The 23,073-nt window shown below is 42.5% G+C and overlaps 1 protein-coding gene across 1 annotated transcript in view; it reads left to right on the top strand.

Moving 5' to 3' along the window:
- Nucleotides 1-22,142, top strand: part of tmem121aa (transmembrane protein 121Aa) — a 65,099-nt gene extending 42,957 nt beyond the window's left edge. The window contains exon 2 of the mRNA XM_041265465.1: nt 19,497-22,142. Within this exon, the coding sequence (XP_041121399.1) occupies nt 20,433-21,371 (939 nt within the window). The 5' untranslated portion in view covers nt 19,497-20,432 and the 3' untranslated portion in view covers nt 21,372-22,142. The remainder of the gene's footprint in view (nt 1-19,496) is intronic.
- Nucleotides 22,143-23,073: the final 931 nt, after the last annotated feature.

Below are 23,073 nucleotides of genomic sequence, written 5' to 3'. Positions count from 1 at the left end.
GTCATAGGATCACCGCTCACAAGACGAGTCCCTCAGGCTGTAATAACACCCTGGCTTCTGAATCAAGTGTTATAGGAGCACCGCTCACAAGAGGAGTCCCTCAGGCTGTAATAACACCCTGGTTTCTGAATTAAGTGTTATAGGCGCACCGCTCACAAGGCGAGTCCCAGAGGCTGTAATAACACCCTGCCATAAAACTCTAATGTCTCCCTCGAGGAAGGTGAACAAAGACAGACACCTGTGGGGACTGTATTAATTACTTTCATTTTACTGTTTTCATTTTATATTGAGTTTATTATTGAATGGAGGATCCTCGTGGCTTATTTACGTAATCATTACGATAAAGGTCTGGATATTAATGTGTTTTGTAATTTCCATTTCTGCAAAGTGTGCATTAAAAGATTGTACAAAAGGTTCTGATTTTCCAAACTTCACTTAAACTGCAATTTTCCAATGAAAGTTAGGTACATTGTGAAATTACATTTGAGTATCTGACCATACCCCCTAACTAATTACTAAACTAATTAATTTGTAGGTGTACCAATGCTTTCTTGAGGTTTTATCTTGCTGTAATGTATCATGGAATTGGTGTCTTACACACAAGTGAAAGCAGTATTTAAACAGAGAGGACAGAGCAGAACATGTTTCGAATCTACTGCACAGCATTTCTTAAAGCGACAAACGCATGTTATTTTACAAAACACAAAACAAGTGATGACATGCAAACAGTTCAAAAAGCTGGTTGAGAATTAATACCTGAAAGTCACAAAAGCTTTCCCATTTACATCACTTTTAATAAACGTGTCATCTAGAACATTTACACTGAAGATTTTTCCTTTAAGCAGTGTGTACTGTGTGAACAGCCACTGATGCTGGAGTGAACCCCATTGTTATAAATGCAGAATTGGAAGAGTGCTGATGCTGCAGTGAACCCCATTGTTATAAATAGAGAATTGGGAGAGTGCCGATGCTGCAGTGAACCCCGTTGTTATAAATGGAGAATTGGGAGAGTGCTGAAGCACTCATAACTGCGAGCTGTTCAGAGTTCTGTTGTGGTGGAAGAATCCCCCTGTGTTAAGCTCCTGTGTTGTTAAACAGTCTGAATAAAGCAGGTATAAAGCCAAGGATTGCCTCCTCTTGTTCGTAAACAGAATGTCATTGCATACCAACACTTTCCAGTATAATAATATCGTTTGCCTAGAATTAAAAACATGTACAGTCAACACTCACACATCCAACCCTTGTCCGTTCTTTCAGGGAACACATAAAATATACAATATCAAAAATACATAGTTGAGAGGACGGTGTTTTAAAATAAGTAGGCTTCCATTTAGATTAACTGAATAGGTTGTGTTGGTAACATACTATATTTTCAACAGAAGAAGTATTTTAATTCAGAACATTATAATTCTGAAAATATCACTTGCTAAAAGAGACGGCATGTGGACTGTAACACAGTACATACTTTTAAATCCGGTGCATATTGTAGCAGTATGTAAAATTCCCCATTAACGACACAACAGCAAAATGAAATCAAAATGTTACCCATGCACAGAACTGCATAAAACTTAAAAGGCAATGCAATTTAGCAAAAGATTGAAAAAACAACAACACCAGTTTCCAGAATTAAAACAGTATCCAAAGTTAGTATTGAAAACTGCAGAACATAGTGCTCGATAAGATGCTAATGTCACAGTTCACTTGCAAATGAAAATGCACAAAAGCAACTAAAGATCGCAGATTAAAAAAAATACATCACGGTATCTAAAACTGTTTAATGATTAACTGTTACAGTACCCCAGCTTGTCTCTGCGCTTTGTTTTGGCTGCATTTTCGTCAGGTGAAACTAGAGGAAGCGCTGTGTAACTGCACTATAACAACAGACTGAGAAAGAAAAAAAACGCTAGTTGTGACGGATATTCAAATAAATTGTAACATTGAAGAGATGGGCATTGTATCTGAAAGCTGGTGACTGAGTCAGAAAACGTGTGTGCCAAGTGCATTAAATTGTTACATACTATATATATATATATATATATAATGGAGATTGATTTTATTCTTAATACAAGGGCGGTAAAATGTAACGGATACCCGAATGCTGACTGTATCAGCTTTTGTGTAGGTGTTAAAATCGTGACACCCTGCAGCTTCAGAGAATCTAAAAGCTTGTGATTGTAAACCTAGATTAATTTGCAAAAGATTGGACAAAAAATAACTTGCCACACTAGAATGCTGGCAATGACAAGCATGCCAGCTACTTCAGTATTTTTATGGAATAATGTGTGATATGACTGTCACCTTCAAAGCTGTTGGGGGCGGAAATATATAGTGAAGTCATCTTTCCAGAATGCCACACTGAGTCATGAGGATTCAGACAGTTCCATGTGAAACATAATGAACTCAGGTCTGCTATTATTGCAGAATGCTGTACAAGTCAGAGATGACATTAACTTAACAAACTGAATGAATGCTTTATACCAGGAGTGCACAGATCTGGTCACTGAGGTCTGGATTCCACCTGGTCATTGTTCCACCTAGACTCTAAATACCCTAATTGAACTGACAACCTCCTCTAGGTCTTAACCAGTTCCTTATGTAATGCTCCCTATATAACCTAGAGGACATCAAGGACCACATTTAAGCACCTTGCCACAGACTACATGTTCTTATCTCTTTAACTACTGGACGTGAATTTTGTACAGAAATGTGTGGCAGTTGTTTCTATATTGTAGCAAGCCTATGAGTACTTTACGCACACACCAACGCTGTTACAAGTACAATGCGGTTTTATTAGTGCATGCACTCACTCACTCACACACAGCATATACTTCACAACCCCAACAGACAGGCATCGCACAACAGGTAATAAATTACAAACAATAAACGAACACATCTTTATAGATCTTAAGGGTAACACATTGAACGCAACATGGAAATGTACAACAATCAGACTAGACTTTAACTTTCCCCCAGAACAGTTCCCAATCCAAGCATCCTCTGCTCCTCATTTGTATGCTAGCCCCCTTCCAGGTTAGGCTGACTGCCTACTGCAATATGTTATCCCTATGTGTGAGGTTTGACAAAGTAATACAAGCATTCATCTAGACTGGAATGCACCTCGTAATTAGAATGATCTGCCTGCATATGTTAAGTAATCACACATCTGAATATGTTCAAGACCAGGCTAGAAGGGTTACTGATTGGTGTTGACATACATAATTGCACTTTATTGATCAAAAGACTATGTATAGATTGTTTCTTGTTCTTTATTAATCCATTTTAATTAAGTGTGGAATTCGCTTGTATGATGATAATGTTATGAAAGGGAGGATGTTATAGTGTGAATATTTAATGCAGGTTAATGTGTGAATCCTTTTGCAGTGAGTTCCCTTTCAATTCGAACTTGACCACCAAAACGTTATTTATGAAATATGCCTCCTATTGGTAGGTATTTACTGAGCTCTTTATATCAGAGCTGCTGGGATGACGTCCTTGAGCCCGCCTACCGAGGGATTACACAGTCAGCCCACAGAAGCCACGTTCTCGTTTTGCTTCTCAAGACGGTAAGGTAAGACCTCAGTGTTTAAACTGAGTGTAATTAACTGCAGTTCCCCTGCATTCGTGCTGAAAGCTGGCTTGCCATTTTCATGGAATCAGCGGCTCTAAAATAAAACCTCTTTTCCTGTTTTCTTCAGCAGCCTGTCTCGCTTGTATTGCAGGCTGCCTTTTGTTACTGTCTGTCGTATGTGGGCGACTATCTGTGCAGTATTGATTTAAAGGAGTGTGTGTGTGTGTGTGTGTGTGTGTGTGTGTGTGTGTGTGTGTCTTTTTTGGCTACACTCTTGGGGAAAATTAAATTCCTCTTCCGGGGCTAGGCCTTGCTGTAGCCCCGCTGTTGAGTGATTTCACTGACTGCTGTACGCGCAGTAGTGCGAAATATAAATAAATAAAAAATTGTATCGTTGTTGTTGAGTGACTCGATCGCACAACCCAGCTTGCCTGCGTTGTGCTGTGGAGAAGCTGCAGTGCAGTGTTAAAAACAAACAACAGCCAGTCAGCTGTCTATATTCCTCCACTGAGGCTGCATTTTACCTGCCCTGTTGTAGAGTACACTTCTCCGGCAGCCTCGGCCCACCCACCCCGGTGTGCCGGGCCTTCAAAAAAATAAGTTTAAAATAATGTGTTTTCCCCCATGTTGTTTTTCAACCAGGTGTGTGACTACACGCGGTCAGGGCAGGCACCGCTGCATTAGCTGCCCCCGGTGCTTCAGTACCTTGGTGCACGCTCAGCCCTTGGTACTTCGGTGCCTCGTGCATATGGTGCTCAGTGCGGTACTTCAGTGCCTCGCTGCGCACAGCGCATCAGTGCATACGGTGCTCAGTGTGCATGGTGTCTAGTACATTGGTGCGCAGAGCGCCCTCAGTCCTCAGTACACTTGGTGCACATGGTACTCGGTACATGCTCCACTTTGCTGTACGTAGTCCAGGCTAGATACCCTTGTCCGGTTGCTGAGCCTGTGTAAAACAGCTCTCTCTCTCTCTCTCTCTCTCTCTCTCTCTCTCTCTCTCTCTCTCTCTCTCTCTCTCTCTCTCTCTCTCTCGAGTTTTCAGGAGATCCCCTGCAGTTTTATTTCTGGAAGCTGGCTTGGCTCTTCCTCAGTTGTAAACGATGCACAACTGCGCTGTGTTAACTCTTTTTCTTTTCAACAGCCTTCATTACCTTGCAATTGTAGTCTGCTTTTCTAACTTTACAGCGCTCGTTGTTTTGTGTTTTCCACTGATATTGCAGTTTAAAAAAAAAGAGAGGCATGATCCTCAGTAATGGTGTACATGAACCACCAGGGAGGGCTTCGGTCCTCAGGGTTACACCATATAGCCTTTCAGCTGTTTATCTGGTCACAGAGGCACTTACTTTCCCTCCGGGCTGTCCATCTCCCGGGAATGGTGAACTGGGCAGCGGACCTCGTAATGGTGTACATGACCCCAGGGGAGAAAGGGTGTCTGCGCGGTCTCAAGGTTACAACCTATAGCCTTTCAAGCTGTTTATCTGGTCAAACAGAGGCACTTAACGTTCCCTCCAAAGAGCTGTCCATCTCGCCGAAAGAATGGTGACTCTCAGGGAGAGTCCTCAACTGTCAGAATGGCGACTGCACCCTCAGGTGGTGCAGCGCATTTGGTAACGCTTCTAGGAAGCCCAAGTCGAGCTCTTTGCCACGGAGGAGACAACCCATTTCCCCCTGTGGTTCTCCCTTCGCAGCTGCGATCCACTAGACATTGACGCCCTAGCCCTAGCCAAAGCGCTTCTGTACACTTCTGTGTCGATACCCCTGCTCCCTACCTTCCTCAAGAAGGTCAAGAGAGACAAGGCGACGGTTCTCCTGGTGGCCCCCAGATGGCCCAGGAGATTCTGGTTTTCAAATAAGATGCTACAGGACCAGCCCTGGGAGATCCCGCTGCAGATGGCTGTCCTCAGCCAGGCACAAGGCACCCTCTGGCACCCAGAACCAGGCAGACTCCAACTGTGGGTCTAGCACCTGAACAGGACAGTCTGTCTGCCTTAGGGGTCTCAGACGCAGTTGTCAGTAAACTGCAGAACATTAGGGCCTCCTCCACAGGAGCGTTGTACACCTATAAGTGGAAGCGTTTTCAGAATTGGTTCATGATCAAAGGTCATGACCCCAATTATTGCAACTATTTTGCATTTTTTACAAAATCTGGTACAGGTGGGTCGATCACCCTCTACATTGAAAGTCATATCTGCATGCCATGTCCCCATTGAGTGTCCCGGGCACTCATATACTAGCGACCCATTTTCTGAAGGGTGCTCGACGGTTACGACATCCTAAGAAGGACATTCTGTCTGAATGGAGCCTAGATTTGGTACTGGAGGCTCTCACTAAGACCCCATTTGAGCCTATACACTCCATAGAGTTGAAGTATCTGTCTATGAAGACAGCCTTCCTCTTGGCTATCACCTCCGAAAAGCTGGTCAGTGAGCTGCAGGCGCTGTTGGTGCACAGCTCGTATGTGTGTATTTGTGATGGTGGCAGCAGGGTGTCACTAAGTACAAACCCTGCTTTCCTCCCTAAGGTGATCACAGCCATCGACATGAACCAGTCTGTGGAACTGGAGTCTTTCCATCCACCTCCATTTTCTTCAGAGGAGGATAGGAGATTGAACTTCCTCTGCCCGGTGCGGGAATTGAGGTGTTACGCGGCTAGGACAATAGCTCTCCGTCATATTGACCAGATCTTTGTCTGTCACAGTATATGGACCCTAGGACAGCCCCGCTCGAGGCAGCAGCTGTCACACTGGATTGTGGACAGTCTCGACAGCGTATGACAATGCTGGCTTGCCCCCACCTGGGTGGGTAGCTGCACACACTACTAGAGGGTTGCCTATATCTTGGGCCCTCTTCAGAGGGGCCTCACTGTCCAATATTTGTACTGTGGCTGGCTGGACTACACCGCGTATTTTCTCGAGGTTCTATTGCCTTAATGTAATAGATCCTTTCTTGTCTTCATTAGGCACGAGGGTCCTTAAGGTTGCACGCTCGCACTGCTAACCTTAAGTTATCCAGTTCTGATGCATCCCTCAAATGCTGCCACTCCTTCTCCCTCGCGACGGCTCTGGTATACTTTCCCATAAGTAATGTTTTGGTGGTCGTCTTCAAATTAAAAGAGAACCAGGGTTACGGGAGGTAACCTATTGTTTTATTTGCTGATATCGAATATGAAATTGATTTTTATTCCCTTGTGTTTTGAAGAATACAACATGCATAAAGGTTTCAAGAATGCAATAGGAATCCTGCTTGCTGTGTGGTGTCTATACCCTCCTTTCCTCTCACACAGCTCCCAGAGACAGTTGTTAACATCATGTTTTACTGCGCACTCCCAGCTCACAGACTGACATCTTAACTATTTCCTGAACTTCATTGCAGTATAAAAAAGGTCCCCGTAACGTATAGCTACATTGATTTGCAGTCATGAAGGCAGTCTAGAGACATCTGACAGGGAGTGGGTGTGGGCTGAAGGAATCCCTTTCACTGGTGGACCCAGATGTTTATGGTAGAAATTGTGTGTGTGCAGGTTTATGTTGTGATTGTCAATCTGTGTGAGTGTGATGTGTCTGGTCTTTTAGCTAAAATCAGCATATCAACTCCTGGTATCATAACAATTAGAGATGTGCAAAGTTCCTACTCTCTACTAAATTGCAATGACTACCTCTGATCCAAATTTGATTTTTAATTAAAATATCTTACAATTTGTAATTTGCGCAGGGAAGCTTCTCAATTTCCTCTTTTTAACTGTTTGAGTGCCATGCCACTTTTACATTGTTTCATTTGCATTGTTCTAATGCATCTGTTAAAGTGAAAACACTGGTGCAGTGATAACATGCAGATTAGGACGGGAAGTCACAGATCTGTAGTGGCGTTTATGAGTGTGTTGCTGGCTCAGAAACAGCACTGTCAAACCCTGATGGTTGTTCTGTACATTCCTAACAATATATTTATAGCAAGTCCTCTCAATTAGCTGTCTCTCAACATGTAATAACTTCAGTGCATCAACTCCACTTCCCAGAATGCAAGGTTATGTCAAACCTCATCTCCAGTCACTTACTCAGGGTAAGGATCTCTCTGCATGGATAGGACCTTGCTCCTCCCTGCATTAGAGGCAGAAAGAGATCACCCCTTCTTCCATGTGTTGTGATCAATCTCTTGTTGTCTGCTTTTCACTTGCTGGGCTCCCCAACCCCCTCCTCTAATTAGCAGTGCAGTCACTGGTGCAGCCAAGGTCAGCCCCTATGACTATCTACTTTCAATCCCTATTTAAAAATATTACATTGTGTGGCAAATTGGTTTGCAGTGCTCCAGCAACAACAAACAAACCGAGTTTACGGTCCAAACAATTCTTTATTTTGTAAGCCTGGTCTGGTGACCAGAAATAATAACACTGGCTATACACAGCGATGTGTATTGCCAGTAAATAAACCACAGGGTTCAGACCCAAAATAATAATACAATAACAAAGACACACTACACACTATCGATAGGTGTGGTGAATGAAAACAATAGTGAAACAGCGGTGCAGTGTAGACTGGATTTGGTGGGGGCCATTTAGCGACAGCTCCCGGGTTAGTGTTATCCATCTAACAATGATAAACGATAACACTTAGACAACAAACAAACAAAACATGAAACACTCACGGTTATTTTACAATTGGTCTCCTTCCTGGTCTTTTCATAACAACCATAATAAAAGAACATATTACATCGTCACATCCCGCTATACCCTTAGTCACGCCCCCTGCGATAGCTAGTTCAGTCACGTCTCCTCCAATCCATGACTGATACATCGCATAAGGTGATGACTTTGGGCTTTGTGACTCTGCCCCCGTCCTGGATGGCTGGCTTCCGACTTACTCTAGAATGAACTGCCAGACCATCCAGTACAAGGCACACTGTTCCTGTTATACAGCGCCCTCACAGGTCGGGAGGGAGATTGTTGACTAGGATTAATTCACTCTTTGTCACACATTGTGAAAGAGAACAAATGAATCTTCGTTTTGTGTGCCTCCACTGCAGCTCCCCAGTAACCATCTCTCAGCTGTCTTATAATCAACCTCACACTGGTGATGGTAGCTGCTATGCAGCTTTCATTCAGCCCATTCTCTACTGGTGCCAGGGTTTGGGTGACTGTCACAGAGACGGCCGAAGTGGGCGGCGCCAGAACCAGGAAAAGGAATGAATGACAGAGAGGTGTGGTTTGGTGGAGCTGAGCGAATGTTTCGCTCAGCATTTAATAAACAGAACAGAAAATAAAAAGGTTGTACAAACAAACACAGCACACGGCACACGTCGCCAAAACAAAAAGACAAACAAAACGGACTAGACAGACAAACACGGTGAGCAGATACTTTCTGTTATTATTATTATTATTACTATACTTATTTCCTCCGTCTCCAATCCCGTTCTCCACTCACCGAACACCCAACCGCGAGTATGTGACAACGTGCATCTATATATACTATTGTGCTGGGATTCAATTACCAATTAATTATTCACTTGAATCCCAGCACATGAATTAATAAAGTGCAATTCCCCATGCTCACATATTACTACATTTTACTTGCAAGTGAAGTGCTGTGCAATCCTCGTGCCTAAATACACATATACATTTTTAAACACTCGTGTTACACAGACCCGTTTATATCCCGTGTACCAATGTCTATACACCAACATTTAAACACACCACACGCAACACATAACAGATAATATACACAGGGGTGGGCACTTTGTCACATATACCCCCTCCTGTGCAAAGCACACATGGCCTCAATGGTCACTTCCCCCCTTAAAAGCCCAAAAGTCCCGCCCAAAGTCCTTGGCCAGGACCGGAGGCTTCCAGGGGCCCACAGGTCGTAATGCTGTCAGCAGCAATGCCGACAGCGGGGTAGCATTCTCCTGCCAGGGTAGTCCTAGCAGCGGAAAGGCTGCTTGGAGTGTGGTCTCCTGACCTTCCCCTTTTTCGGCGCCGGCAGCTCCCCTTGGTGGGGCTTCAACAACAGTTCTTCCTGCAGGGAAGAAACTGCAGAGGGAGCAGGTCTCCGGACCTCCCCCACGATCTCTGGCAGCGAAACTGCTGCTGGGGTTGGTGGTCTCCAGACCTCCTCCCCCTTCTCCGGCAGTGAAACTGCTGCTGGGGTTGGCGGTATCCAGACCTCCTCCCCCTTCTCCGGCAGTGAAACTGCTGCTGGGGTTGGCGGTCTCCAGACCTCCTCCCCCACGATCTCCGGCACCGAAACTGCTGCTGGGGTTGGTGGTCTCCAGACCTCCTCCCCCTTCTCTGGCAGTGAAACTGCTGCTGGGGTTGGCAGTCTCCAGACCTCCTCCCCCACGATCTCCAGCAGCGAAACTGCTGCTGGGGTTGGTGGTCTCCAGACCTCCTCCCCCTTCTTCTTGGCCGGCAGCTCCCCTTCGTGGGGTTCCGGCCACAGTACTTCCGGCTGTGATGCGGAGCGGCGGGCAACCCCAGGCGATGCAGAGCGGCGGGCAACCCCAGGCGATGCAGAGCGGCGGGCAACCCCAGGCGATGCAGAGGCATTCGCGAGCAACTGCAGCCTGCCCCTTTGGGCGAAGCGAGGCTGGCATCCTTGGGCGAAGCGAGGCTGGCATCCTTGGGCGAAGCGAGGCTGGCAGTCACAACAAGCTGGGGTGCGGGTGTTGGCCCTCTTTTCGGCCACTGCGGCCGGGAGGTTCTTCCCCGTCCTTCCCTCAGCAGCCTATGCAAGGGCTGCTGAGGACCGCCAGCATCTAGTCCTGGTCCTTCTGGTGCAGGGAGAGGCAGCTCCTGCTCCTCTCCCCCTGATGGAGGTGGAGGCAGAGGAAGCTCCAGCTCCTCTCCTCGTGATGGTGGGGGAAGTGATACCAGCAGGCATTCACCCTCTGCTGGTGGGGGAAGTGATACCAGCAGGCATTCACCCTCTGCTGGTGGACAGGGACCCAGCAGGCATTCACCCTCTGCTGGTGGAGGAGGCAGAGGCAGCTCCTGCTGTTCTGCTCATGCCGATGGAAGGGGCGGAGGCAGAGGCAGCTCCTGCTGCTCTGCTCCTGCTGATGGAGGTGGCGGAGGCGTGTAGTCTCCTGCCAGTGAAGGTGGCGGAGACAGAGGCAGCTCCTGCTGCTCTGCTCCTGCCGGTGGAAGTGGCGAAGGCAGAGGCAGCACCTGCTGCTCTGCTCCTGCCAGTGGAGGTGGTGGAGGCAGAGGCAGCTCCTGCTGCTCTGCTCCTGCCAGTGGAGGTGGCGGAGGCAGAGTCAGCTCCTGCTGCTCTGCTCCTGCCAGTGGAGGTGGGAGCAGCGTGTAGTCTCCTGGCGGTGGAGGTGGGAGCAGCGTGTAGTCTCCCCTTGTTACAGGGGACTGGTGCGGCTCTCCCTCCCTTGCAGGAGACTGGTGCGGCTCTCCCTCCCTTGCAGAAGACTGGTGCAGCTCTGGAGACAGCGGTGGGACCTCTGCCTTCCTCGTCTCCTTTCCCCTTTTCTGCCTTTTCCTCACCTTCCTCTCCTGGGCCAGTTCCTCCTCTCCATACTGCGTAGGGCATATAGTTAACGTGTGCCCATATGCCCCACAGCCCGGACATAACTCTGCTGCAAGGTTCTTTAAAAAAACCTCCCAGCTGATGGTGGGGGAAGACTGAGGCGACCCCTGCTCCTCCTTCTCCTGATGGACAGGGCAGCGGGCCACATAGTGTTCACCACCACAGATGGGGCATAGTTGGGGTAGCTGTCCAAGGGGGTACCGGGGGCAGTTACTGCTAGAATGCCCCGGCTCCGCGCAGCAGTAACACCCGGGCTGCTTTTCCTCCAGCTGGTGTTGTGGTTGCTGCCTTGTGCTGTCCTTATCCATTTTTTTTTTGTTTTTTTTGTTTTGCTTTTTTTTCCACAAAAACACCTCTCCTGGTCTGACGCTTGGAGGCGCTGTTATCCCACGCAGGACACCACGTGTCACAGAGACGGCCGAAGTGGGCTGTGTCAGAACCAGGAAAAGGAATGAATGACAGAGAGGTGTGGTTTGGTGGAGCTGAGCGAATGTTTCGCTCAGCATTTAATAATCAGATCAGAAAATAAAAAGGTTGTACAAACAAACACAGCACACGGCACACGTCGCCAAAAAAAAAGAAAAACAAAACGGACTAGACAGACAAACACGGTGAGCAGATACTTTCTGTTGTTGTTATTATTATTATTATTATTATTATTATTATTATTACTATACTTATTTCCTCCGTCTCCAATCCCGTTCTCCACTCACCGAACACCCAACCGCGACTATGTGACAACGTGCATCTATATATACTGTTGTGCTGGGATTCAATTACCAATTAATTATTCACTTGAATCCCAGCACGTGAATTAATAAAGTGCAATTCTCCATGCTCACATATTACTACATTTTACTTGCACGTGAAGTGCTGTGCAATCCTCGTGCCTAAATACACATATACATTTTTAAACACTTGTGTTACACAGACCCGTTTATATCCCGTGTACCAATGCCTATACACCAACATTTAAACACACCACACGCAACACATAACAGATAATATACACAGGGGTGGGCACTTTGTCACAGTGACTTATAGTCTTCTTCCTCCTACTGTTTCCCTCAATTTGCCACAGTGTAGAGTAATGCCACTTTAGGCTTGAAATCCACTGCTGTAATGGCCTATAGTACTGTGTTGTATTCAATGTGTTGAAATTCATTCTGGCCCATACAGTTTAACAAAGCAAGAAATAAAACGCAGAATGACATCTAACTGGATCTTACTTAGCAAAACAAGTCAAATCCAACATTCCCCAGTCTAGCAATCTGGCATTCATCCAGCCAACTTACTGCACTTTAAAACAAGAATGAAAGGGATTTAAAGCAAGAGCCTCCTGAACAAAACTTGACAATTATTTAATAGCAGCAGGAAAGCTCTGAATCCCATAGCAGCCCCTACTACACTACTGCTTCCACAGAGCCAATAAGACTACACTGTTCCCATTTCAGCAGCAACCTCTAGTGCACTCGTAAGGCCACTTATCTGATTGCTGCTGGAAATTAGACTCTCCTATTGATCTATGCCAGTGGTTTTCAACATTTTAATTTCAACTTTCCAGCAGGGACCACCAGGTGTACCAATAACTGTGTGCAATCTTAAACGGTTGTTGTAAAACAGAGTCCTACGCCATTATAGATGGTTTTCTCACTAAAAATATGACAGCATCATTTGATTATTTGACACAAGTTCAGCACAATCAAACACAGAGAGGCTGCTTTGGTTCCCAGTCATTACTTTGGAAATTGACAACAAATCCCTCTCATCATAATTTTTCATTTCTGTGATTCAGTGGACACAAAGATCCACTAGGAATGTGATTGAGATTATTGACACGGATTTTGCCGAAATGTATTTGTAATGTTGTCAGACTCCCCCCACACTTTATGTACAATGTACACTTTCACCTTCACACATTTATATGCATATAAAATGTTCTTATAATACTGTAAGTGTTCGGTAGCTACTTCTAATCATGTTGAGTTTATTTATAAACAAAATTGAGTATTGTGTCTTGGGTTAGGCTGGGAGTTCTATCATAATTTTAAAAGCTTAATAAATATATTATGAAGTGTTACATACATGGTATTCATGTATAATAACTAACAACTACAAACACCAATGGCACTTTAAACATATTTATTTATAGCCAACAATCATACATACCAAAATACAGACAAAAGTAGACGTCAAGATATGAAAATAAAATCCAACCAAGCCTACAGAGATGGTTTACGGTATTTTTTCTTTTCTTTTTAACCAAAAAAAAAGATAAAAATGCACATCAAAAGAGTTGTATATAGTAAACTGTGGAAAAATCCCTCCCAAATGAGGGTAAATGACTAGTGGGGTTTAATTATTATTTTTAAACAGTTGAGAAGGGCTTTTGCCCGAAACATCCTGAAAATAAACTTGAATTAACCATGCATAAAGCACCATGTAATCAATGCTATATTTTCTACAAAAAAAAGGTAACATTCCCACTCATTTTAATTAGAAGTTTTTAAACTATAAATAGTCTGGCTAAACAGTGGTCGGGAGTTCAGATCGAAGCGATAGACAAGCAAACCAAGTGCGAGAAGAAGAGAGGGTTGGGAGAGGGGAAGAGGAAATGGGCTCCCCCCAGGTTCGGCTGCCAGAGCAGGGCTGAAGCGTCTCGTCTCCCGTACAAAGCTGCAGAGCCTCTCACAGCAAAAAAGTAAATACGGTAGGAAAGATAACCACATAATAGGCCTAATATTTTTTAGTAATAAAATGAATGCTGAATAAGATGTCTGTGTTATAAAGTGCCAGCTCAGCTTTCCTTCAGTTTAGATACTGTATCAAAAGGGAGACAGAAACAGAAGTTAGACAGAGAAATTGTTTACAGTTTGAGCAATACTGAGGTAGAAACATTGTATGAATTACTAGGGAATTGGGGGACATGGTGTAGGAGCATTATATCATCATCTTCAGTCTTTTTCAATCCTGCTGGGTGAAGGCCTCCCCAACATTCTTCTACAAAAGCCTGTCTGCTGTGCCCCTCATCCATGTTGCTCCAGCGTGTTTCCTAATTTCATCTTGCCATCTTCCTGGAGGTCTTTTTGGTCGCTTTCTATCTCTTGGGATCCATTCTAGTATCTCCTAGGTCTAGCGATGGTCTGTTCTTCTTGCTACACGTCCGGCCCTCTGCCATTTCAGTTTTTTCACTCTTATAATAACATTGCATGCTTTTGTTTGCACTCTTATCCATTCCTTCCTTTTCCTGTCTCCTGTTTCCATGCATCTTTCCATATTCCGTTGAGTTGTTTGTAATTTGAGTCATTTTTGCATTGAGGGTTCAGGTTTCGCATCCGTAAGTTAGCACTGGCTGCATGCATTGGCTGAAGACTTTCCTCTTGAGGCATAAGGATAGTTTCCCTTTCAGAAGCATGCTTAATCTTCCACAGGCACTCAATTTTGCTGTTCTGTCGATTTCACACATTTGGTTCTCCGTTGCCGAAACTAACTGTCCTAAGTATACAGTTATTGACTTCTTCAAGCTTGATCCCATTGACTTCAATTGCCCGTGGAGTGGTATAGTTATTGAACATGACTTGTCTTCTTCAGATTCATTTTCATACCTGCTTTGATGCTAGCCTTGTGTAGTTCTTGTATTCTTGCCTGTAATTCTTCTGGGCACGTTGTAACTATGAGGAGTCGTCAGCAGACCGTAGGTGATTCAAGTAGGCTCCATTGATCTTCAGCCCCTTATTTTCCCAAATACAGTGTTTTTGAAAATGTCTTCTAGGGTGGCCGTGAAGAGCTTTGAGGATATTGTATCTCCTTGATGAACTCCTTTTTAATCTTGATTTTGTCGCTGTTTTTTTGGAGTCTTACTGTGGATGTTGCATTCTTGTATATGGTGCTGATCAAGTCTCTGTATGTTTCTCAATTCCTTGTTTTTTCAGAAAGCTTAATACAGATTTTGTGTAAACAGAGTCAAGGACTTTTTCATAGTTGATGAATCCTGAGCAAAGTGGTAGTTCATACTCGTTGCTGGTTTGAATCACTTTTACAACTTGAAGATGATCCATTGTGCAAAATCCACTCCTGAATCCTGCTTGGTAAAAATGTTGGCATCTTGGTAAAAATTTTGTAGATTATAGGAAGGTAATAGATTTATAGTTTTTGAGGTCTTCTTTAGTATCACTTTAGTAAATGTTGTTCCAGTCATTTGGCCCTTTCTTTTGCTTAACACAGTCTGCAAAAATACGCAACAGTATTTTTGCCAGTTCTTCACCTTCTTTCACCATGTCAGTCGTTATGCCGTCTTCTCCGGGTGCCTTTCCTGTCTTCATGTGTTTGATAGCATGTTTCACTTCTTCCAGTAAAACGTCTGGAACTTCTTCCTCAGGTTGCATTTTTTCCATCTCGTCATCTGCGACGTTGCTCTTTTCATCTTGATATTATTTCTGTAAAAGTTGATTTCATACGCGAGTAGCTCTGATTCTTCAAGCGGTTTCTCTAAGACGAAATCAATGAAAATAAAGCAAGGATGACCGACTACTTTAAGAAACTATAAAGTTAGTACAGTGTACATAGTCCCTGAAATTTTTGGTTTTAACCAATTATAACCGAAAAAACACCACCGAATACCTATTTAGAAATTTCAGTTTCAGTTTTTTCAAACCGATAAACCTGTGTTTTGGCAATATACAGTACTTTAAATTATGTCAGTCATTCAGTGACTGGGGTGGCTGATACACTCAGTAGGTTGACTTGTGACTGGGGTGGTTGAGAAAGACAATGCTGTAGTGTAGTAAGGTTATTTTTATTTTTGTTTAGGACCAATAAATTCAGGATCAGTAATTATTTTAAAGTTAGGTTAACATTTATATTTACAAAATTAATAATTTGTGTAAAATATATCAAACTAATAAAACAACATCAGTGTTACAATTAATAAAATAAAAATTATATGTATATTGTATGTTGTATATTGTATATTGTATGTTGTATATTGTATATTGTCACCTACTTGCATAAAAAGAGCCTCTGCCTACACCTGTACTGTACTGAGCTCATTCAACACACCTGTACTATACTGAGCTCATTCAACACACCTGTATTATACTGAGCTCATTCAACACACCTATACTGTACTGAGCTTATTCAACACACCTGTACGGTACTGAGCTCATTCAACACACCTGTCCTGAGCTCATTCAACACACCTGTACTGTACTGAGCTCATTCAACACACCTGTAGTGTACCAAGCTCATTCAACACACCTGTACTATACTGAGTTCATTCAACACACCTGTAGTGTACCAAGCTCATTCAACACACCTGTACTATACTGAGCTCATTCAACACACCTGTACTATACTGAGCTCATTCAACACACCTGTAGCGTACCAAGCTCATTCAACACACCTGTACTGTACTGAGCTCATTCAACACACCTGTACGGTACTGAGCTCATTCAACACACCTGTACTGAGCTCATTCAACACACCTGTACTATACTGAGCTTGTTCAACACACCTGTACTGTACCAAGCTCATTCAACACACCTGTACTATACTGAGCTCATTCAACACACCTGTACTATACTGAGCTCATTCAACACACCTGTAGTGTACCAAGCTCATTCAACACACCTATACTGTACTGAGCTCATTCAACACACCTGTACGGTACTGAGCTCATTCAACACACCTGTACTATACTGAGCTTGTTCAACACACCTGTACTGTACTGAGCTCATTCAACACACCTGTACTGTACTGAGCTCGTTCAACACACCTGTACTGTACTGAGCTCGTTCAACACACCTGTACTGTACTGAGCTTGTTCAACGCACTTTTTTCAGCCATTAATAATATTTATTTTAATGAATACTGTGCTTACAAGCTTACTTACTAATAATATTTTTTTACATCACTGGTGCAGTAATGTGCTGTTATTTTTTCATTTTTCGATGCATTAATTTAAAGAACTGTTTACCACAGGGATCCTTTTAGAATGTTGCTACAATGGTCCTACTCATAGATAGTGTGAAATGAAATGCATTCCTCTTTTGATTGAATGACTTTATTACCTACTTATGGCTATTGTCCGCTCCACCACCCATAAGTAATAAGATTAACCTTGCTGAATGGATACATGATAACATTACAGCTTTGGGTTTTTACTTGTAATGTGTTTTGTGTCCTGGAAGAGACATCCTTGAGAGAAATGAAACGCTGAGCACAGAAAAGCTGTCTGTTCTGTTTGAGGGATCAAAGATTAAGGTTTACTTGATTTAACTCTTTTATAATAAAATACAATTAGATTCACAAAGGGGCAGATTTCTTCTAGAATTTAGTATAGAACAGTAGTTAGCTGTTTGTTGATTTGCAGTTTGCACATCATCCTATCAAATGTGAAAAACAAAAAAAGATGTTACATGTGCATTTACTGCAATTATTATTTTACACATTTTTTTTATTATTATTATTATTATTATTAAACATTGTAGGCAAATGTCATAAAAACTGACACTGCGTAGTGTTTTCATATATTTTCTGTTTATTTTAATGATTGGTTTTTTTCATTGCACCACCCCCAACCCCCTGAGTTATGAAACACAGGTTTAATCAGTACCCCAACCCCCTGAGTTATGAAACGCAGGTTTAATCAGTACCCCAACCCCCTGAGTTATGAAACTCAGGTTAAACCAGTACCCCAACCCCCTGAGTTTTGAAACCTTGTGATTTTATGAAATTATGGTAAAAAATTAAGGTACAGTAGTCCTTCGCATATCCGACTGCGGTGGGACCAGAGTAAGGGCGGATATGTGAAAAGATGTATAAATGAATCAGTGGGTGTTTCTTTGGGCCTTGGCCTTCTACTGCTTTAAAACAGTCACTTAACTGCGGTTTGCCATTAGGGACTGTAACCATCAGATAAACTAATAAATCAATAAATATCAAATAAACTGTGCATAAGGCCCGAGCTTTATATCCTACCTAGCTGTGCATTGTAAAGGGATTTAAAATGTGCATTTAAACCCCAGGTGTACTGAGAATGTGAATCACTGATGTGCTTATCCTACTGAAGATGAGAGAGACAAGCCTGTGCAGCTATGATACACTACAATATAATTAGGGCTTCTAATTTTCAGTTTTAACCGATAAAATTTGATAAAACACCCCCTGATACAAAAAAAATGTAATCGGTGGATAGCCAATAAATACTGGAAAACCCCGGAAAAACTGTGGAAATGGTTAATCAATTCATGCTGACTTTACCCTTTACCCATTAAAAAATAAAACCTCTACAAAAATAATAATAAATGCATCTTCCTGACTTGCATTTATCATTGATTCGTTCTGAACACTTTAAACCCGCCCCAACTACTGAGTGACAGCACATTCCTACATTTCTATTGGAGACTTTGCTTGCAAAATTTAAAACGAGATTACAATCAGGATGGAGGCTTGTTCGCGGGATTTAAAGCTGTATTACAGTTAAGATCCGGAGGTTTTAAAACAGAATTGTGGCGAAATATACAAAAATGCCTCCACACAAAAACCCCAGATGAATGTGCACATGACTGTAGGGATTTTGTTGTGGAAGTCAGCTAAGGAAAGAAGGTACAACTTAAGTGTGCAAGTACTGTCGAGTTACTACTATACATATTTTGATAAGGAAAAAAAAAAAAAACTGCACAAGCATTTTGGAAAGTAACCGAAAACATTACTTTCATACAGTATATCAAAAACAAAAGCCCCCAAAAAAAAAACAATTTACATAAAACTCTAAAATAGCGAAAAATAAGCACCAAACAATACAATTACTAAAACCCCCAAAACAGAAGCCCTAAATATAATGCAATATTGATTTATAGGACCCTTCATAATAGGTATTATAAAGCATTTATTTTATTAAAAATCTTTCAAATATAAACTCATTATATTAAACAAGCCTTTTTCTGTCTGGGTAGGAATTGGCTCAGAAAAGCAGCCAGTAATAACAAGCAAGGCTTGGACTCCTGCTAACCCTGAAGAGAAGCAGAAGCACATACATACAGGAGCACACTGCTAGCATGACAAAGGCCTGCCCTGCAATATTATCTTAAATAAATAATGAAGGCATCACTCTGTTGTCACTGCTGAGTTTTTTTTTTTTTTTAAATGGTAATCATTATGCAAACCAAATTTACATGTTGACAAGTGAAAAGCACCTATTTTAAAAGCCTAACCTATATTTCTTTCCTGTCTGTGTGACAGCTGAATCATTGCTTTGGGAAAGGAGGGATGAGTCAATGTGCAATAATCACAGTTAATAGAGTATCACCTTAGCAAAGAGAGAACGTGGTCAGTAAAACAACCTGGGTCTGTCACAATGAATTACAGTTTCATTTACACTGACTGCCCCTTTTGTTTCCCCAGATCTCATTTGGAGCAGAGGAAGAGGAAGCATTTAAGGGTTGCTGGGTGCTCTGAAAGATGAGATGTCTGTCTCAGATGACATGCCAGAGCGGGGGGCTGTTAAGATGGAAATCCCTACTGTAGAGCCTCAACGGTCTTCGTGATGGATGGCTGGTGCCTCTCCTCTCTCAGCTTCACAAGCATGGTTAATTTGTTTGTGCTTATCATTATCCCTTGTTGACTAGTCACCTGCATATTCACTAAATCAGGACAGCAAGTGTCGTTTTGTTTCATGCTTACTATTACAATTAGAATTAAACAAGAGAAACATTGTAATTTGCATGCAGTGTCCAAAGTCAAGCTCATGAATGTAACCTGTATAACCATCTCAGGCCAAGGAGCTTCTTTCCAGTAGAACTAGATCTGTGCCTTCAAAAGAACTGAATGTGTTACAGTATAGGAAGTGCTAAAGCATTTGAAGGCAGCATTTTTAATTTGAAAAAGAGCAGGCTGTAGCTCTAAGCCAAAGGGATCCATGGAATTACGCTGAGTGACGTTCTCTTAATACGTCAGCAGGAACCATTCTGGGAAGCTTTAAACACATCCATCTACACCTTTTTCCTCCACTTCAAAAAAAAAGACACACACATACATCATTTAATGTGGTACCACAACCATAGAAAGCTAATACATAGTTAAAGAGATCTTTAAATGCTGACATATGATTTTCACCCAAAATCAAATAAAAGCAGATGTTTCTGTCCTATTGGCTGATAGGAGATTAATTTATGATTAAGAATTTTCGATTTTATATACATAGAAATTTGGACAAAACAATTTTTTTGCCTATGTAATTTTTACTGTATGAATTAAAACCTGAATAAAATATAAATTTAAAAAAACACCAACACACTGACACAGGAACAAATAAACAGAGCTTGCTAAGGGGACATCACCATGGTGTTGCCATCTCCTGACAAACGTCACGTGTGTCTCACAACAATTGTCATCATGACCAGTATGGCCTTTATGGATGCCTACCTTGTGGAACAAAACCAAGGACCACGCAAGATTGGGGTGTGCATCATTGTGTTGGTGGGGGACATCTGTTTTTTGATAGTGCTACGGTATGTGGCTGTTTGGGTTGGAGCTGAAGTGAAGACAGCGAAGAGAGGCTACGCCATGATTTTGTGGTTTCTTTATATCTTTGTCCTGGAGATCAAGCTATATTTTATCTTTCAGAATTACAAGGCAGACAAGAGGAATCTGGAAACTGTTGCCCGCAAGGCCTTGACTCTCTTGCTTTCTATTTGCGTGCCTGGTCTGTATCTCATCTTAGTAGCTCTTGACAGCATGGAGTATTTAAGAACTTTCAGGAAGAAGGAGGACATGAGAGGTCGTCTCTTCTGGGTAGCTCTGGACCTCCTCGACATCTTAGACATTCAGGCCAACTTGTGGGAGCCTCACAAAACTGGGCTTCCCATCTGGGCTGAGGGGCTCATGTTTTTTTACTGCTACATCCTCCTGCTGATTCTGCCTTGTGTGTCTCTGAGCGAGATCAGCATGCAGGGGGAACACATTTCCCCACAAAAAATGATGCTTTACCCAGTTCTGAGCTTAGTAACCATAAATATTGTCACTATCTTCATTCGGGCTATCAACATGGTCTTGTTCCAGGACAGCAGGGTCTCGACCATTTTCATTGGAAAGAATATTGTGGCCATTACCACCAAAGCCTGTACCTTCCTGGAGTACAAGAAGCAAGTCAAGGAGTTTCCCCAGAATGCCATTGCGCTGGAACTGCAGCAGAACTCCGTCCACCACAACCAGACCCTCCCCAACACAACAGGTGTGCCCCATGAACAGTCACCTGCCAGGGAGATTGTAGACACATGACAAAGGCCAAGTATGGCAGCCCTTTCCCTCCGACAGGCTTTCATCATTCCCTGCTGTGTCGATAAGACCATCTTTAAGGTGGTGTCTAAGTGAAAAAGTCAAGCTCTCCCCCATGCCTCCCACCCTTTCTCTCCCCTTGCATTGTCCAGCTCCATGGATAGCTCCCTAAGTGACTGGTTGAATAATGAAAGACAAGATTACCGTCTCTCTGAGATTTATTGATTTATCTCAGGAACACTGCAAAGTTCAAACTGAAAGAATATAAAACAGAAAAAATATATATAAAAAAAATCTGATGAACTTATTTGTATGTATCAGTTAAAAAAACTGATTTGTTTTTAAACTTGAAGTATCATTCTGTTTTTTGTGTGGAATGGTTTGTTCTTATGACTATCATCACTTGACCAAGATGTATCTTTTTCCAGTCATGAATGCAGTAACATGCTCACTGCTTCTGGCTGCTGGAGGTGGAGGATGTATCCCGGGGTACTATTCCCATGGACATTATAGTTTATGACCAAATGTTTAATTTAATGCTGGTGTTTCCCAAAGCTCAGCACAATCTTGCTACATATAAAAAGGGTGGTCAGATGTCAAAAGGCAGCTGTGTTTTTAACAGATTCATTGTGTATTATAGTCAGTCGCCATATCTGTGTGCAGGTTCTACTTCAATACAGATCCATTTCAAATTTACACAAGCAATTATAATACTATGTTGTGTTATGATTATTATGGTTATATAATAATTATTTGAATTAATGTTTTGTTGGTGGGAGGTTTACAATTAATTAATCTGTTTTAATAAAGGTACATTTAAAATCAGATTTATTTTAATGCTTTTTTTATTTGGATACAAAACGATGGGGTTTATTCTCATATATCTTCTATGTGTTTAGCTTGATTACTCTTCTAGGGGCATGTCACAAAGACGGTTGTAATGGGTTACGTCAGACCAGAAACAGGAACCAACACAGAATAAACAGAGAGGTGGAGTTTGGTGAAGCTGAACGATTGTTTTCGCTCAGCATTTAATAATTAAACAGAGCAGAAAATAAAAAGTTGCAAGACAAACAAAACACAGGACATGGCACTTTCGCCAAAATAAATACACAAACACGGTAAGAAGTTCTTACTTTAACTATTACTATGATTATTATCTCCGTCTCCAATCCCGTTCTCCACTCACCGAACACAAAACTTTGAGTGGGTGAAAACATGCTGCTTTTATGTAGCTGTACCAAGACTCGATTGCTAATCAATCATTCAGTCGGAGTCTCGGTAAAACTGCACGTGTATTAATAAAATGCAATTCCCCGTGCTCACATATTACTACATTTTAACTGCACGTGAAGTGCTGTGCAATCCTCCTGCCTAAATACAAATATACATTTTAAACACTTGTGCGCATAACCCATATGATATCCCGTGTACCAATGACTATACACCAACATTAACACACCACACGCAACATACAACACAGAAATACACAGGGGCGAGGCAACATTGCCACAGGGCAGCATAACCCATTTGTTGGAGCACAAACCTCTGACATGATGCCCGATTATCCATAATGCACTGATGGTGCAAACCGATTTTCTTCTTTTGCATTGATAATTGCTTTATGATAACAATAGCATACTTTTAGCTGTGAGTTCTTTGGAAGAGGGTTGCAAGGGTTGAAACAATGACTGAACGTTAACAG

Source organism: Polyodon spathula, chromosome 12 (genome assembly GCF_017654505.1).
Source record: "Polyodon spathula isolate WHYD16114869_AA chromosome 12, ASM1765450v1, whole genome shotgun sequence".
NCBI classification, from domain to species: domain Eukaryota; kingdom Metazoa; phylum Chordata; class Actinopteri; order Acipenseriformes; family Polyodontidae; genus Polyodon; species Polyodon spathula.
The sequence above is the reverse complement of the archived record's forward strand: the minus strand, read 5'-3'. Positions and strand labels throughout refer to the sequence as shown.